Below are 19,016 nucleotides of genomic sequence, written 5' to 3' on the forward strand. Positions count from 1 at the left end.
AGTGAAGGTGATGCCGTGTGACAGGACGGGGAGAGGCTGGTAACTGTTTGCTAACTCTTTCACCTGTTCAGTCACAGATACAAAGGAATAAAACCGTCATAACTCTGGACAAACAGACTGAAAAGCCTCCTGAATGCTGACGTGAGATGATCTTTAGCTGTTCAAAACAGAGGACACTAATGGATTGTTATTTTCTGTATCTGATTGCGTAACACTTTGTACCCTTTTAAAAGGCCTTTCTGAGAAATACTGGTGGATTGAGAAATGCAAAGAGTAACTGCTTCTGCTTTCAATGAATATTTACAGTTTGCACTGCTGAATCAAAACAATAAAATTGTATTATGCAAAATACAGACCCTGCAAAACCTCCTTAAAACAAATTCCTTAAAAAAACAAAACCTGACTTTATTACCCCATTTTTGATAATGATGTATATAGGCATTGTTAATGAGGTATTATGGGGATAAATGAATAGATTGTAATATTTGAAGGTATATTTACTGGCTTGTATGCACGGTTTGGGGAGTAAACACCCTTAAAATTGAATAAAAATTGTGAAAAATACCACGTTTTAATTAAGATTAAATATTTTTCAAGATTTGGTTAATTGTAAGGGCTTTCTTTTAACCCCTTAACAATCTCTTAAACCATGCATATAGTCTAAATATATGTAAATGTATTTTATTTTATTCTATTCTTTTTAATTTAATTTTTTTTACTTGTGTATATTCTTATTATTTATTTATACTTTTTTTGTATATAATGTGTTTTTCCTGTATCTATACTGGCTTATTTTATATTAATATTAAGTTTGTTAAGTTTCCTTGTACCGAGAATGTTATTATTGAGGATGTTTGTGAATGTTTGTTCTGTTGTTTCAAAATGAACAAAAAAACAATAAATATATTATTGGAAAAAAAGGAGAAAAAAAATCAAATATATTTTCACCTTAATTGAAAAGTTAAGGTCCTTTTAAGGTCCACATTAAGGAATATATGTACTGCTATTTTGTGAATTTTGAGGGATTTGACCCCTTATAGACCCCTTAAACTGGTAATATATAATAATCCATTAGTTTGGCCATTCATTAAGCCCAAATTTGAGGTTTAAATACAAAAATATTGTTTAATTATCATTCATTTTCACCTGAAATGACTCAACGACTCCAGTCAAATAAACCTAAACAATACTCTGAAACAAAAGATTTTCACCTGCAAGTATTTTAGACAAATTCCCAATGATCTCACTGATTTAAGAGGTCAGAATATCCAACAAACTCAGTTGTGTCCCACCCTCTGTGTGTTTGTGGAGCTCATTTTGCTTCATTCTTTACGAGAGGCGGATTAAATGTTCTCTAGAGACTCATTTTAAGACATTGATCTCGTGGTTGCAGCTTCCTGTCAGCGCTCTTTGTTGCACGTTGTCCCTCCTCTCTCTCTCTCCCCTCATTTCCTGTCTCCTCTCTGCGACCCACTAACAAAACAAAAGTCAAACATGCCAACACAAACACGAGGCATTCCATCTACACTTGAACAAACCTTTATTTATGGACACTCATTCCATATTATAACAAGAAGCAAACACACATGTACACACACACACACACACATGGAAAGTGGTTTGAATCAGTCCTATGTTGAAAAGGCAGGCGGTTACAGCAGAGAAATGTTAATTACAAAAACACTTTTTTGTTGCTCTTTACAGCAACTTTTAACTTCACCCTTAACCTGGATCATTAGAATACACTTAAGGAGAGTTAATACTATTTACACCATTAATTTATTTACATCGGGGAGAGCTTAAATCTACATTCTCATAGTGCTCGACAGTTGAACAATACTCCATTCTCCAATCTTTGTGGTATATTAATCAAATGTTCCGTCTGTGAGGGAGGCCGTGTACAGTTATCACATCCAACACCCGTTTTATCAGAAGACCTGAGCCAAAAAACATACAGACCACAAACAAAAGAGAACACAAATCCAACTGAAAGACTATTGTTTTTATATATAGAGAAAGAGTATTATCAGATGAGTTACCAACCTCCCACATCACTATGACACAAACTGTAATTACAAAACTCGTCCGGCTTCATTTGAGTTGTAAAATCAAAGCACTTCCAAGTTTATTTTCGTAGAAAATCGCCACCGTCTGTAACAAAGAGCTTCCTGCACATCCTTCCAGTTTGTGCTTTGAAATGAAGACTCAGTGAGAATTGTTGTGGCAGCGCGGCTTCTTTTGCGCCTCGTAAAATGAAATGCGAGGACACCAGCTATCGGCACGACGAATCAAAACAGCACAGGCAAGCTTATTAATAAGACACCATTACAAGAGTTCTTTTTTATATTTCCTATTTTTCTGTACATGGTAAAGGAAGGCTGTGTCTTTCGTTCACACTCTGACAATCGCACACACACAAACACACTTGAATGAAACCAAACACCGCTGTCTTTCTGTGCAAGTGAATGAAGTAAATACTGTAAGACTCTCACTTCACACAGCCCAGTTGTCCTGTGAAACGGTATTACTACCTATTCAGTAAGAAATTAAATCTGTGTTCACATGCAGCGGTTAGAAAATACAGTCAGTAAAGTGAGCCACTTTAAAGCCGTCACTGTTGATTTTAGTATCAAAAAAACACAGTGGAACCTAAAAGGTGATGTGTATTGTCTCTCAGTAAGAAAGCAAAGCGAGAACAAAGGGTCCAAAGTCCGAGTTGTTTTCTCACCGCTTGTGCTTTAAGAGGTATAATATCTCACCTCGAGAGTTTCCAGTGTGGTCTGAACAGAAACAGTGTTTATGCATGATTGTAAATGTGTAACTGCAGCTGCTGAGCTCTGCGGGTTTACAGTGTCTACACCACGCCTTCGATGAAGCTGGTCTCCAGGTGGACGATCAGCATTCTCAGGAAGGACATCTCTTTGCGCGTGTTCTCGAAGATGATCCTCGGGTCGTCGGATTGACATCGGAGGCAGTTGGGGGCCATCACCATGGCCAGGTTGTTCACGTCCATCTTGGTTATCGCCACGTTGGATGGCTGAGCGAATACCTGGAGATAAGTAGGAGAGAGGAAGCAGTGAGCAAGGCTGACCTTTGACCTGCAGTGAGTCAGGCTGTTCTCATATACCGTTTGAAGCTATATTTACGTAAAGTAATGCACTGTAATTCATATATACATATCCCACAAAATCAATTTATATGTAATCCACGTAATCGTGAACCAATAAGTATAAAGAGCGACAAAAACATCACAAGGATGAGTGCAGTCCTTAGGGGTAATGAGGGCTCATTTATTAAGACCTGGAACCCCGTCATAGATTATTTACCATCAGAGCTCAAACACTCTGTTGAAAGGCCCTTCAGGGTGGAAGCAAGTTATTCCTAGTGCCACGTAAAACATTAAATATATTTCTATGATCGCCTTTTACCATTCATTATCGATGAGAGTCCGAGGACAATATACTTTACTCTATGAGATATTATCTGCTATTCCTATTGTTGTCTTTTATTTTATATTTATTTTTACAGACACATTTAACCACTGTATGTTATTTTATGTCAAATGTCCATTTTCATCCGTTTTTTATATTTTTTTGGGGGGGGGTCTGACTGTATCTAATAACTGTTGAAAATAACATAACTGTGAGCCTTCTGTGCTGAAAATAATAAAAAATATGTGGGGAAAAAAAACACCACACCTAGGAGACAGCGGTTCGAGTCCTGCGTGAAACCAGAAGTCAGCGTTAACTTGTCACGTAACTTTCGTACTTAAGAAACGCCACTTCCGGAGTTATTTTAATCCAAACCACAATCTTTTCCTAAACCTAATTAAATTGTTTCCTGGGAAGACGGAAGTTTATTTTTGAAAAGAATAAATGTATGTAACGAGCGGATATTAACACAGGTTGCTGGACATTCGTTAAGAAAATTTAAGAAAAATGGGGAATAACTTTTCATACAAACCGTCGTAGGAGGATACCTTGAGTGAGTTCTTTTTTTAAATGTTAGTTCTTGAAATATTTTTTGTAATAGTTTTAGCTGGCAATAGTTACCTTGTTTTCAGGGCTGAATATAATATTACAAACCGGTGTGTGTGTGTGTGTGTGTGTGTGTGTGTGTGTGTGTGTGTGTGTGTGTGTGAAAAAATAACATGGTACATCTTCATTAAAATGAAACTAAAGACACAAGAAAAGGAGAGAAGGGCAAAACCTTGTACAGATATTGTCATGATGGTGTTAGTGGAATATGAACCCTGACTGGGGTAAATTATGGGTATGGGCTGCGTTCAGAAAATCTTTGTCAACATGTTAGTTACCTGCAGGAAGTGGATGAAGTAGCAGAGCACCAGCCTGTTGAGCTCAGGCAGAGACTGAACCACGGCGATGGCCGCCACCGGGTCGTCGCAGTGGCTGACACACTGCTTGTAGAAGTTCATCGGGATGAGAGGTTCCTCCAGCTCCCGATACCAAAGCTTCATCAGAGAGGCTGAACGAGACAAACGTACTCTTAGTATTCATATTTACAAAACAACAACAACAAACAAGCTGAAAACATCCTTTTCCTTCCTCACCAGGAACGTTTGGGTCGGAGAGATTCTCCGGGATCCTCCACTGGTCGACCTGGAGCTTCAACGCATTCACTTCATCGATGTCTCCAGGCACTCTGAAAATAAAAAACACAGTTACACTCAGTGGCCACAAGAGGGAGCTCTACTCCTATCATTACAGACTCCATGCCCTGTGGCAAATCTGTTACTCATGCACACCCAATTGGCTTCAAATGTGGCCTGGTGGCTGAACTATACTGTTCTTTGTTTGCAGTATTTCTTTGGAACAAAACAAAAACAGAATAAACACAACACAACTAAACAACACTGTTCACGACGGTCCCCGTGGAGGAGCGCAGTTTCACATGGAGGGAACACTTTTCTAAATAAGTCAAGATGTTATTTTGCTGGAGGAAACCCTACGCAAACACACAGCCGTGTAGTTCCCACGTGCTCGTAGGCTTTAGCAGTAATGTAAACACACATTATGAAGTATCAAATTAAACAGAGCTGGTCTCAGGAGCAGAGCAGCTGTTTGTTCTGCTGTGTGTACTGTACACAGCCTACTTTGAAATACAGTGATATGGGAGACCACACACACATTTGTTTATACACACTATGCATACAATAAAGTACATACAGTACATAAGATCCCCTTCTAATTTCAACCTCTCTCACACACCGCTCAAGTCGAGGCATGTAATCGGCGGTCTCACCTGAAGATGCCCTCCGTCTGTGCCCCGCCCAGAGCCAGAACATACTGGGACAGCTGAACCTGCACCCAGGGTAGTTTCCTATCTGGGAAGAGCTCGCTCTGCCTCTCCATCACCTCCTCCAGAGAGCTGCCAAACAGGGAGGGAGTGACGATGGCCCGCCTACTGTGGTCGATCTCCTCCAACGTGGGCTTACGTAGACCCTGGAGGGGTGAGAGAGGTACGGAAGGGAGAAGATTTACTACCTGTGTACGTCAGGGACTATGATACTAATCATGGCGGTGTCTGCAGCTGCGCTACTATGACTGGGTCTGTGTTTATGTCTCTACCGGTGACTGTAATTATGTCTCTCTGTGACGGTACCTGGGGTGACTCAGATGCCAAATTGAAACTTTTCAAACTGATTCGTCCTATTTTTATCATGTGAGAGTGACTAATGTTTTATAGTGTGTAAATGCAACACCTAACTCCTCTTTCGTTATTCTTTTAGCTTACCTTTTTGCCTCCGGTGATCGCCACCTTCAGCAGTTTCCGATGGCAGAACTTGGCATATGTGCTGATAGGCAAACCTGTAGGGAGACAGAAGAGGACAATTCAGGACTGAGAAACGACCAAGGTTATGATAGATTTGAATTTTCAATTAGTTTTTATTCTATTTTAGTTTTGCTTTTAGTTAGTTTTCAGAGTGTGTTTGTTGGTTTTAGTTTAGTTTCAGTTTTTCAGAAAGGTTTAGTTTTTATTAGGGCTGTCAAAGTTAACGCGATAATAACGTGTTAAAGCAAATTCGTTTTAACGCCACTGATTTCTTTAATACAATAGCGCAATCAATCTTTCGGAGGTTGTAGAGTGGAGATACTGGTATCATATGGAACATATGGAGTCCCTTGACCTCTGACCTCAAGATATGTGAATGAAAATGGGTTCCTTGTGTACCCACGAGTCTCCCCTTTACAGACATGCCCACTTTATGCTAATCACATGCAGTTTGGGGGCAAGTCATAGTCAAGTCAGCACACTGACACACTAACAGCTGTTGTTGCCTGTTGGGCTTCAGTTTGCCATGTTATGATTTGAGCATAATTTTTATTCTAAATGCAGTACCTGTGAGGGTTTCTGGACAATATTTGTCATTATTTTGTGTTGTTAATTGATTTCCATTAATAAATATATACATATATTTGCATAGAGCAGCATATTTGTCCACTTTTTGCTGCAAAACAAATCTACCTATGGGTACAAATAAAGTCACCTGAACTCCCATATTGGTAAGAGTATTAAATACTTGACAAATCTCCCTTTAAGGTACATTTTGAACAGATAAAAAAATGTGTGATTAATTTGCGATTAATCACGATTAACTATCGATTGACAGCCTAGTTTTTATTTTATTTTAGTTTTGACTTTCCAATTTCATTTTAGTTTTAGTTAGTTTTCGGAGTGCGTTTGCTAGTTTTAGTTTAGTTTAAGTTTTTTTTTAGAAAAGTTTAGTTTAGTTTTTATATATTTAGTTTTAGTTTGTTTTAGTTAGGAACAGGTATAATGTCTCAGATGTATGTAGCTACATATACATACTAAATACATGGTAGGAGAACTCTGTAAGAATGGCCATAATATTTAATGTTTTGCGTGCTACTTTAGTGTCTGATGTGAAGCAATGGTGGCACAGTGCCGTCTCCTGGAACGTCTAGTCCGTTCAGTTTCTGTGGTTCAATGTCACCAGAGTTTACGGAAATTCGTGCCGTCTCCTTTTTTCTGTAGTGATATATTATAGCTTAAAAACTGAAATGAATTTGCATTCGTTTTTATTTTATTTGTATTATTTTTTTAGTTTAGTTTTTCTAAATTGATAAAGTTTTTATTTAGTTTCAGTTTACTAAACATATTTTTCACTTTATTTTCGTTTTAGTTTCAATTTTAGTTTACTATAATAACCCTGACAACAACAAAACCAAAGTCCACAACACTATGCAAACCCTTGTTATGTCCTCTATGTAAAACCCTTAAGCATCAGGCATTACTGAACACACAAAATAATACATGATTTAAATTCTTTCCCACAAACTTTGTTTTTTTTTCCCACAGATGTCAAACAGCGAATGAGAGGAAGGCAGTGGTAATTGGAGAGGCATGTTGACGGTGTGATTCTGGCATATGGGGATTAGAGCAGGCCCGGCTAAACTGTCAGGCTGAGGGAAGATTTACTACCGCTGTTGAACAAAAGCTTTAGAGACAGGATCTGGCCTGCTCATCCAACGCTCAGGTGACTCATCAGCGTTCACAGAGATAAAGGGCTCTGGAGAGAATGAGAAACACAGAGGGCTCCCTGTCTGCTGCCTGCCCTTAGTAGCTACTGTACGTCCCAGATCTGTGTCTGAGCTGCATTAGATGAACAACGTTGTTTTCTGAGGTTGGATGTCCTTCAAGAGACACAAACTACAGAAGAACCTGATTTGTCCCTAAATAGTTAAGTTCTAGTTCTCAAACAGCCAAAAAGCCAACAGAAAACCTTGAGAGTTGGGTCATCGTGTGCACTCATGAAAAGAAATCATAAGACCAAAGACATTTTTAGCCGACTAACACTCGATTAGTTGATTTAAAAGGGACTGTATGTAAGTTTTTATATGCATAAACGTTTTTTATTGCCAATCCCCTAACCCTGTGAACAGGTTGTAACCTAACCTAAAACATGAAAGCTTCTGCAACTTTCTGGGTTTCCTCTATCGGCCTGTAGACTGCTTTTAAAGTGAAGAATGTGCGCCGTATTTTTTGGGGAAAATTAAACAGATGTGACGTCATGCACGCTCGAGAGTGCCTTTACTCTTTTCAGCTCCGCTACAAGGCTAACAGTGTGCAACTAACCGCTAACAACCGCCAGCCCCGACCACAACGACTCCAACACAAACTCCACGGAAGCACAAAAAAAGTTATATCTAGTGAAGTCCGTCTGACGTCGGGGGGGAAAACTAGGATCAACCGGGCTGGACCGGGCCTCCTATATTGTGATGTGTGTGATATTGTGGTTTTAGCTGTTAATCAAGTTCAGTGTCGTGTGTGCCGCTTCACTGTTTTGCCCGATGCTTGCTCGCGTCTATGTAGTGCGAGCACAAGCGCGAGCAACAGGACGCTGACTGTCGTTAACTTCACGGCCACAGGTCTCACCGTTAACAAGCAATTTCTGATCCAGCTGATACATCTAGCCCCTTTAATCGACAGATCTGTAAAACTGAGTTTCTCAACAAAAGAATCACACATGTAAATCTTGTGTTTACCAGAGATGTGCTCATAAGTTTCTTGGAAATAAGTCGTTCAGCATGAAAAAAGCATAAAAAATGATTAATCGACTATAGAAATCTTAGTTAAATAAGACCAAAACGACCGATTGGTCGACTGAAAGGGGGCAGACCTAGAAATCATCCCCATCTTTCATTGCCGTGGTAACTCGGGTTTACACCAAACACTGAGCTCTCATGGGGTCTATTCCCGTTCCCAGACTCTCCACTGTATCAGCTACCTGAACCAGCGCCAGTTGGACAAGCACACAGATGGGATTTTAAAAAGAGACAAACACTTTCCACCAGCATATTCCCTACAGTCAAAGCCCCCAGATTTATGGCAAACAGGTGACTCCCATGCACGCTCACAACTGCTGCTAATCTGACCAAGTTCGACTATAATTAAGTCCAATTAGAGAGCAAATAATTTGCCCTTGATCTCTGCAAAGACGGGGTATTTTTCCCAGAGGTTCTCAACATATGAGGCTGTACACTCACTCGCAGGAAAGCAAGAGTGCAGACTAGAGCCCCTTTGCTGCAGTGAGAACGGGTTTAAACATTACTGGTAGTCTATATTTACATCAGGTTTGATGGCATGAAAACAACAACAACAACCAGGCAACCAAAGCCCAGGAGAAATACGAGCTCATTAGGAGCTTGAGTGTACTGTACCGGGCTGAGAACGGCATGACACCTGTCTGCACATGCGTTGAAGCTAAACTTCACAACAAAAGCACAGAGCCTTTAAAGGATGTGGAGGAGACAACTTCAGTCTCAACTTGTTTATGAGACAAGTAATCCAAGTGCTGGCTGAAACCAACGCTTCCCCGGGCCCTAAGAAGTCCTTTTCCAAGCCCAGACCAGCCTGAAAAGAGGACTCCACAGTTCCCACTTCTACTCCTATTGCTCACAGCTGTTATTTACTCTGGTCACACACAATGTAGGCGTCCAAGCTCCTCCATCCATCAAGCAAACAGCAGCTCTCATTATGCTCTTTTTGTACATGTGAGACTTTGTTTTTTCTTTCTGGCTTTCATCAAGATCCCCCCCCTCTCTAAAAGACCCCTAGAGTTAGTCAGAAGTAGTTAGTCAGCAGGCTTTCTCTTTGACCTCTTAGTCAGTCGGAGTCTGAGTCACTGAAGCACAATGTGCTGCTGTGGTGTCTGCTGCGGGACGATTGGGTTCCTCTCTGGCGACATCATCACCAGAGCTGGCAGTGTGTGGGCTGCTCTAATGAGGGCGCGTGGCGATGAGTAGGTATCCCCTTAAATGGCTGTTTGACATGCGAGTGGCAAGAGAGACCGCTAATAAATGACTCACAGTGTGGTCCATTGTGTGCACGGAGAACAATCTGAAATTCTCATCCTACATGTTTTTGGTTTTTTTCAGCTCAACTTTCTGTGAAACCCATTTATTGTGTCTGCGAGTACATCAGCATGTACTCATCTGACAAAGTGCACAGCGCTGGATTTTCCATCCCACTCAGAGTGGTCACTCTGCAGGGAGCGATATGTTAGATTTGTTATGGCTTGTACGGCTTTTGAAGAAAGTAGAAAAACATCTTTGGGAGTCCCTCCCCTGCCTATTTTGTGCTCTGTCAAACAGATAAGCGTGTACAAGTGGGAAATACTGAGGATCCAATGTTCTTCAAGTGATATTTTGGACCGAAGAGCAAGTAGATGAACAGAAGATTTACCTTCATCCTCATCTGAGTTCTGTTTCCGCTTCTTTCTGGACTTTGAGTTCTTCTTCAGCTTCAGTTCCTGCTGTTCTAATATGAACTGAGTCACTATGAAACAGAAGACGGATAAGGTCATATTTCTGATGCTCAGTTAGATAAACACAAGGCCGACAATCAGATTATTGGGCTCATCAAATAGTTTGCTTTCTATCATGATCATACTGACTAAATTAAATTACAACTCCAAAAGAAAATACTAAGGGAAGAAAATGAATGTGATTAAAAGAGAGACATCTCTCTGGCCTACATAAACACTATGCCGACTATCAGCAGCCCTGTCTCCTAAAAATGATGTTCCCATACAACTAAATTGCATTCTCAATTATGTTTGGAAGGAAACGTATTTTGAGGTCAGAGGTCAAGGGACCCCTTTGAAAATGGCCATGACAGTTTTTCCTTGCCAAAATGTAGCTTAAGTTTGGAGCGTTATTTAACCTCATTCGTGACAAGTTAGTATGTCATGGTAGGTATCAGTGGGTTCTTTAGGTTTCCTAGTTTCATGATACCAGTATCTTCACTCTACCTTTTAAACTGAGCCTGTTACAACCTAAAAATCACAAGTTGTGTTAATGCATTAATGAAGTTAGTGGCATTAAAACTAATTTGTGTCAACGTGTTATTATTGCGTTAACTTTGACAGCCCTAATAAAAAACCTTATTGAATAATAACGGGTATAACAAGTGAGAAAGTCCACTCCTGGCAGGCAGGCGGGCGGGAGAGGAGGTGAATGGGGGGTACAACATACACAGGGCTTTCCCCCAGGAGACCGCTGTTCGTGTCCTGTGTGAAACAGAGTGATTTCTTGTATTTTTGTTTTGTTTTTCAGTAATTTTAAGCCGAACAATTTTTTTACTAAACCTAACCAAGTAGTTTTGTTGCATTTTGGTTTTGTTTTGTTTCAATGTTGTAGTCATTTTAAGCCAAAACACAATGTTGTACTAAACCTAACTATGTCATTTTGTTTCTGTTGTTTTATTTCCATTCATTTGTTAATCAACGGTTTAAAACTGTTTAAAACTGTTTAAAACTGCGACCGTGATACCGGAGAAATGTATTTTGGTTATACAGTTTAGTTGTATGGGAACATGATGTTGGGAGTGAGGGTTGCTATTGGACAACACAGAGAGGTAACAGAAGAAAGAAAGGTGACCCACCCTGCTGCTCAGTCTGAGACTCACATTTCTTGTCGCTGGTGGGATCCGTGTGTCTCTGGATGTAGCCCTCCAGGTAACAGCGGAACTTGGGCGAGGGGGCGAAGAACGCCAAGCTGATGGCCATCAGCTCCCAGCCTCCCGCCAAACTTCTGGGGGTGGCGTTGCCCGTGGTCTGCCTCACCAGCTGCACGTACAGCTCGTCCCGCAGCCCCGGCATGTCCCAGCACTTGGTGACGATGAGGAGGGCGCAGTGGCGGCGGTCCAGACGCGAAGGCCTGTCTCCCATGAAGGCCTGCACCAGCTTGAACATCTCGCAGGCCTCCTTCCTGACGGCGCGGTTGCTGGTGACCAGCATGGGCTTTTTGATGGAGCCGCGGTTCCACGACAGCATGTTGGCGATGGAGACGCGGCGGCGGAACAGGCCTTGCGTGTGCATGTTGAGGTGCTTGCTGGCCCAGTCCTCCATGCCCATTTCGGGAGGTGGGGGCTGCCGCAGGGTGGCGTAGGAGAGCTGGTAGGAGGATCCCCGTGCTCTTCCTCCCGCCCCATCACCTCCCTCTCTTATGTCGTGGTTGGCAGGGCGGTGAGGGCCCAGGGAGGCAGTGCGCCCGTCCACCATGCCTTTCTTCCTGCTCTCCAACTGAGCCTGCAGCTCTAGGGTGCCCGCCTGCAGGGGGACAAGAGGTGGACATGAGATAGAGAAGAAGAGGAGCAGGAGGGAGGGTGTAGAAGAAGAGGAGGCAGAGGGGGTGAGGCGAGAGTGCAGTTGAGGGACAAACTGTGCAGCTGCAGAGTCTTCACTGTGTCACACTGTGAGCAGCGCTGCTTTCCGCCTACCGTGCTCCGCTCTGCAGTGCTGGGGCTCGAGGGGGAATAGTTGCAGGAGCGGCACATTAATTTCCTGATGCCAGAAAAGAAAAAGAACTCTCCCCAAATCCTCCTGAACCCTGGCCTCAGGAGCAGGTGACCAGATAGTGGCATAACAGTCCTTACCCCTGCTCCGTCCCATACCGGGCTCAGCTAAAAACCAAAGCTATGCTCTAGACCTCCCTGTGATCCCTGCGGTGGACTTTATGACCATAAGGAGCGCCTCAAACTCCCTTAACAGAGAAAGCCAGTAACCCAGATATGCTCCGCAAACAGCCAGGAACAACACCGAACCTGAGCCAGAATCAAAGCTCAGATTTACTAATGGAACATTAAACGCATTGATATGCGTTTTCAATGACACCCTGATGTAATGTGGAACTCACGGATGCCAGACAAGCTGGACTTCACATTTTGGTTTCTCAATCAAACGGAGCAGATGTGAGGTTCGGCTTTGGCAGAGAAGTTTATACAGTCGGTCGTAGAGAGTTGATGGATTTTCTTTTTTTTTTTTTTAAATGAGTGACAGAGGTTAACTCCAGAAGATCAAACGCAACAAGCACATGTTTAACTAGAGAATGGGAACTTCTACTTTCCGTAAATTACACTGTTTTACAGATAGCTCACAGATGCACCAGCACAGGACTGTCATTTAAGGCCCTGACGAACTAAGCCAACAGTCAGCCGTCGGACAGTTTGGGGCCGTCGGTGAGCCTCCGTCTGCTTAGTTTTTTCGGTGTGTCCTGCACCGTTGGCTCTAGTCTGCAAGCCAACAAGTAAAGTCGAGAGTGCACACACAGAAGGCTCTTGTAATTTTTCATCTTCATCTCATCTGATCATTCCAATACACGGATATTTTCACAACGACATGGACATCTAGAATGAAGCTAAGTGGTGAGTGAGAGTGGTGTGAAAATGGTCGGCAAACGCCGCTTTGTTTCATGTACGTATCATAACAACGGCTTGTATATCCGCCGTCCTCGGTCTTCCGGTTTCCCTTTTTGAATGACGAATACAGACTACCGCCGCCTGCTGGTGTGGAGAGTTATTTCCTCTCACGCAGGCACAGAACGTACGTGGTAGTTGGCCATCGGCTGTACTCTTTGCGGTGTGTTCGAGTGCAACTTGCCAAGACAAAGGCGAAGTGAGGCGACGCAAAACCTTTCTTTGCCGCCTGTTCTTTGATGACTGACTGAGACACAACAGTGAAACAGTGGAAAACTTTAAAAACATGAATTATTCATGTTTTTTGTGGAAATGGACAGTTCCACAAGCTAGTTCAAAAGGTCTTTCAGCAAGAACACAATGTTCAAATATGGAAATATAAAGCTGCTCGTACATAGCGAGCCATAATCTGAGAGTGATATAACAGCAGGTCTGAGGAACATTCCAGTACAGACTTAGGGGGCCCGCTCACTGCTCCTTGGCTGTCGTCTAACATGCTTAAGCTACACTGGTACCAATACGCCTTGGTACCAGCCTGCCTCTCCTCCTCATCTCCCTGCCAAGCCTGGGCCATATGGGCCGCAGCGGCCCTCCTTCCTGACCGGGGGAAGCCATGTCCTGAATCTCTCTGGCCTGGCATGGTCCCCAGATGCCCAAGCACAGAGCTGGCATGTGAGTATACAGTACCTGCGGTGCAGGGCAGATGGACGGTGGTAAGAGGATGACAGGTAATGCTGGGACTGAGGCCATTATAGTCAGCAGTGCCCAGCCTGCCCACTGCCTAATGTCCCGGGGACATTTAGGCTCTCAAGATTGGAATGTAAGAGGGAATTACTCACAAAATGCTCTTTTCAAAGAGACAAATTAGCCTTACTGTTTTCATCCCACAGCTCCCCGTTGAACCAAACATTCATTATTATAGCTGCAGAGGTGCAGCGGGGCTGCTTCTGAAAACAACACTATAACGTAATATGGAGGTTCGGGTAGTGATTCTGTTGCAAGAGGGGATTTGGAGATTAGAAGTAGCAGATCTTGGAACCGGCTCCACATGCTGCTACTTATATAACTGTTATGAGAAGTCAAATAGTTCTTTCATCTTCGATCATGTGCACCTTTTTAAGGACCCTTGGCATTAAGATAAGCCATCACCGTGGCTCCTCCACATGTGTCTCTTTGTAATTTAATGCTCTGCAAAATCAAAATATAACCAAATATGTTGTGCTGTCTGATCTGCTTTGTTTCTGTTCTGCTCAGTCACACAATCTGTCCATTTCTTCCACTTACAGCTCTCTGAGGACTACTAGACACACTAAACAATACAAAAGCGGCAGCTAAAAAATCCTGTAATACCCAAATGCTTAAAGGGGAACTACGCCCATTTTCAAATTTCATACTTGTTGTTTCTATGGTCTAAGACAGACCAAAAATATTAGTAAACATGAACAACTTTCTCCCAAATCCCCAAAAATTGCTAAACGAGTGCTAAAACTCAAAATGTATGATGTCATAGGGTACAAAGTGTGGAACTGCTCCATAGACAATGAAAATATGGGAACAACACTACAATAGAATATAACTGCGTCTGAAATCACATAGTATGCACTACATACCCAATATGTGGACTATTGTTCAACATACTTTTGTGTGAATAAACACTAGTATGTATCTTTTCAGACGCACTGTGGAGGTTGACGGAATGAAAGAGCGAGGCTGTGTTCACACAGTCGAACAAGTCCGCCACAGGTTACGGGAATATTAGCGGAAAATGTATTTTCATTAGCCATGCTGAGTAGGAATATTGTCTTTTTCGGAATAAGGGCAAAAAAACTGAATATTTTGTGCATGTAAACGTAGTCAGTGAGACTGAATTCTTGTCTAATCTGATAGTGAATCTGGAGAGACATCAGTAATCAGAGCACTTCCAGACCAAACAAAGCTGAATCAAAGCAAACCGGCTGAGGTAAACAGACCACACAACAATAACACAGACACAGCTGAGCTCTTAATCAGACAGGAACGTATCATGATATGGGATTAGCTGTATTCTCTGACTTATTAACACAATTTATTTTCTTGCTGTTTGTCTCACACACACACACATGACAGGGGGTGGGGTTACCTGGGAGGGCGGTCCTGGGGTCTCTGGTGAGGACAGGCTGGCCAGGCTATTCACACTCATCTCCAAGGTGTCCACCTTTTCAAAGGTCCTTTTCTGCCTCCCTGGTATCTCCAGAGGGGTCAGCGCAGGGTTGCCATGGTTACCTGCCCTACTCAGTGACCGGGGAGCCCCGCTGAGTTCCTCTCGTGATGCGCACCTACTTGCTGACCCCCCCGTCCCTCCTCCGTACCACCTGAGAGAGTCGACAGGGGAGCGCGTCCGAGGTACGACGACCCTCTCCCCCACCTCCGGGTCCAGCCCCGCTCTCACCTCCCTCATGGTGTTGGAGCGACTCACCACCTCCCTCATCTCGGCCATGAGCTTCTCGTTGAGGGCGCACAGCTCCCCGGTGCTGCCCACCGACCCCGGCCTGCCTCCTGCAACGCCGCCAGCTCCCACCCTCCTCCTGCTCTTCCTTCTCAGACTTGGGGAGGGGCCGGTGGAGTAACCAGAGTCTTGATAGTTTGCCGTGGCCTGGGGGGTCGTCGAGGGGAAGTCCTGCGAGGCCTGGCTGCTCTGCCTGCTGTGTCGTGCCTCCATGGCACGCTGGACAGTGGCCTCAAGGACCCGCCAGTTTTGCTTCTTGTCCAGTGTACTAGGGCCTGGGGTCCCTGGCTCTCTGTCCCTCATCTGGCCTCGAGCCTGGGGCAAAGAGTGGGCCTGGGGCTGGGGGTGTGGCTGAGGCTGGGTCAAGACAGGATCCTGCCTGGAGGTAGGGGAAGGGGTGCGTGTGGGTACAGGAGAGCCAGGTAGGAGCCCCTGTTTGGGGTCCACGTTGATCATGTGCTTGATGCACTCCAGACCAGCTGGGCTGTAGTCAGAGGCAGAGGGATTCCTCCTGTGTCTGGACCCTGGATGAGATGAACCCGGGTGCTGGAGGTGTCTGGGTTTTTGGAGGCTATGGGTAGGTGTGAGGCGAGACAGGGATTGTCCGTTGTACAGGTGCGCCCCCTCCACCTCCATGTCTGTTGGCGGTTCATCATATATGGGACATTCTGTAACTGGCTCATCGTAGATTGGGGTAGTGCAACCGTACTGGGGAGAGACGGGGCATGGCGTGCTGGTCTGCGACCTGTGAAGGAGCGGACTGGGATGGCTGCTGTCTGATGCCACCAAACAGAAGCTGCCGTTGCTGGCTTTCCTCAGGTGATGAGCTTGACGTGTGTCAGCTGCCATTTTGCCAGAAGGGGCAGTTTTATATCCCTGGGTAGAGTGTCCTCCTTGGGTCTTGTTGCTGGCTGGGTGCAGGGTGAAGGTGTTGGTTTTGCTGTGTGCACTGTGCTGCTGCTGCTGCTGCTGCTGCTGCTGCTGCTGCGAGGTTGGGATGGGCTGGCTACGGCTCATGCTGTTCACCTTCACCAACATGGCTGCCTTAGAACCAGGTACAGGCTGCCATCTTTGAGAAGCATCTCTAAAAAAAGGAGAAAACATAAACAGAATGAGATTCAGTCAAAGCAACAAAGTATATATATAAAGTCAAAATAAACACCCAAAAGTCAACAGACAGTACCATAGAAGCATTAAATCATATATAATCATACACAGGCATGAAGCCATTCGCTATATTTCATCTATTCTAAAAAATACAAAGCTGACAGGGCTGGGAAAAGCAGCAGCAATCCACACATTCCTCTCCAAGCATTTCACTGACCTCCAAAGACTTTACTCCATTTTTAGTCTGGCAGTCATAATAGCCTTGTCAAAGCCATGAGACAATAACTCCAGTGTGTGTTGTGCAAACCAAGTGCCTAAAAATACTGAGTGTACTGACTGAACACATCGCACTGTCACCATATCTTTATATACTTTGAAGATACTGGTATCACATGAAACTAGAAAATCTAAGGAATACATTGGTACCAAGTATGTCATACTGGCTTGCGAGAAGGAGACTTAATAACGTTCCAAACTTGAGCTAAATTTTGGTGAGAAAAAACTGTCATGGCCATTTTCAAAGGTGTCCCTTGACCTCTGACCTCAGGATATGTGAATGAAAATAGATTCTATGGGTACCCACGAGTCTCCCCTTTACGGACATGCCCACTTTATGATAATCACATGCAGTTTGGGGCAAGTCATAGTCAAGTCAGCACACTGACACACTGACAGCTGTTGTTGCCTGTTGGGCTGCAGTTTGCCATGTTATGATTTGAGCATATTTTTTATGCTAAATGCAGTACCTGTGAGGGTTTCTGGACAATATTAGTCATTGTTTTGTGTTGTTAATTGATTTCCAATAATAAATATATACATACATTTGCATAAAGCAAGCATATAGCCCACTCTCATGTTGATAAGAGTATTAAATACTTGACAAATCTCCCTTTAAGGTACAGATAAAAAACGTGCGATTAACCGCGATTGACTATCGACAATCATGAGATTCACTGCGATTAAATATTTTAATAGATTGACAGCCCTACATTTTATATTTACTTATGTTTAAATTGATTTTAACTGCACTATTTTATGCCTTAGATCATCATTTTGCTTTCACATTTACTTGTGTGATTTCCCCTTTTATATATACATATTTTATGAGCTTTGTTGAAGGAACCTAGAACCTAGAACCTAGAACCTAGAACGTCCACATTTCCAACATGTGTGGATGTGAATGTTAGAAATAACTGCTGGCAGTTGTGTGTCTGTGAAGCAGCTGATGTTGGTTTCTTCTATGTATGACTCTCACATGGCATAAAAGGCTGCCATCTGAATCACTGAATCAACATTTAGACAGTAAACCAGCAGGCCACATGAAAAGAGGTTGATCTGAGGGAAGTCAGTAGTTCACAGCTGAGAATATCTTCACTCGGGTCCAAAGGTTAATTCTCCTCCTTTTGGTTGAGCGGCTGGGCTAACTTCAAACCCAACGGCCCACTGCTAATCCCGGCGACGTAAAACAATCTGCCATCAATCTGGTCACGCTGCTCTGCCCTCCACTCGGCTGTCCCCTCATAATCTTTCGCCCACAATCAGGACGTTTTTCCATTCCTCAACTGATCAAAAACTTGCCCCCTTGAACCAATGAGTGCGTTTAAAGCGGGCATTATTGCACATGAACGCATGAACACAGTTGGCCTGAGTAGGACACATGTGACGCACTACAGAATATACAAGCTCAGTAGACTTCCTCTCTTAATCAAACAGGTAAATAAGTTTGACAGCAGGCAAAGGAGACTTACCTTCTTCTTAACAGTCAGTGAGGTAATTAATTAGATGAAACCGGATCACCTTCTGTCCTTGTAAATCCAAACATAAACACACATAAGTGGAGAGCCAGAGCAAGTGTTCAAAGGCTTCCCTTTTTCCAAGAAGAGCAATACGACTTAGTTGGGCTGTAACGGCAATGAGAGGACGCAGAGGGAGGAGGAAAGAGGCGGAGTGACCCCCCCTCTCCTCCCCACATCTCTCTGGAACAATGCTGAAACAATTCCCCTGAGGACCTCGAGCCAACGGCAAACTTCCTTTAGTCCTCCTAGCTACAGCTCAGCATTACTCTCTCTCTCTCTCAGGGCCCTGTGCCACCCCCGTCTATAGTGAGTCACACTACCTCAGCGGTTTGAATGTAAACAGGCTCTCGTCTTCAAACGGTCCCACAGATTCGGCATCCATACAGGGC

The 19,016-nt window shown here is 43.6% G+C and overlaps 1 protein-coding gene across 6 annotated transcripts in view; it reads right to left on the reverse strand.

Annotated features, from left to right (window-relative positions):
* Nucleotides 1-1,523: 1,523 nt before the first annotated feature.
* Nucleotides 1,524-19,016, reverse strand: part of arhgap46a (Rho GTPase activating protein 46a) — a 44,699-nt gene continuing 27,206 nt past the window's right edge. For 2 of the 6 annotated variants that reach the window (XM_074659428.1, XM_074659775.1), the window contains 8 exons: nt 15,359-16,808; nt 11,428-12,094; nt 10,228-10,320; nt 5,755-5,828; nt 5,263-5,462; nt 4,571-4,662; nt 4,316-4,485; nt 1,524-3,049 (listed from right to left, as the gene is read on the reverse strand). In XM_074659428.1, coding sequence (XP_074515529.1) covers nt 2,855-3,049; nt 4,316-4,485; nt 4,571-4,662; nt 5,263-5,462; nt 5,755-5,828; nt 10,228-10,320; nt 11,428-12,094; nt 15,359-16,808 — 2,941 coding nt within the window. In that variant the 3' untranslated portion in view covers nt 1,524-2,854. Of the gene's footprint in view, nt 3,050-4,315; nt 4,486-4,570; nt 4,663-5,262; nt 5,463-5,754; nt 5,829-10,227; nt 10,321-11,427; nt 12,095-15,358; nt 16,809-18,579; nt 18,721-19,016 lie in introns of those variants that run through there. The other 4 variants (XM_074659845.1, XM_074659693.1, XM_074659518.1 and 1 more) reach the window with 4 other exon arrangements.

The sequence above is a fragment of the Sebastes fasciatus genome, chromosome 1 (assembly GCF_043250625.1).
Source record: "Sebastes fasciatus isolate fSebFas1 chromosome 1, fSebFas1.pri, whole genome shotgun sequence".
In the NCBI taxonomy this organism is placed as follows: domain Eukaryota; kingdom Metazoa; phylum Chordata; class Actinopteri; order Perciformes; family Sebastidae; genus Sebastes; species Sebastes fasciatus.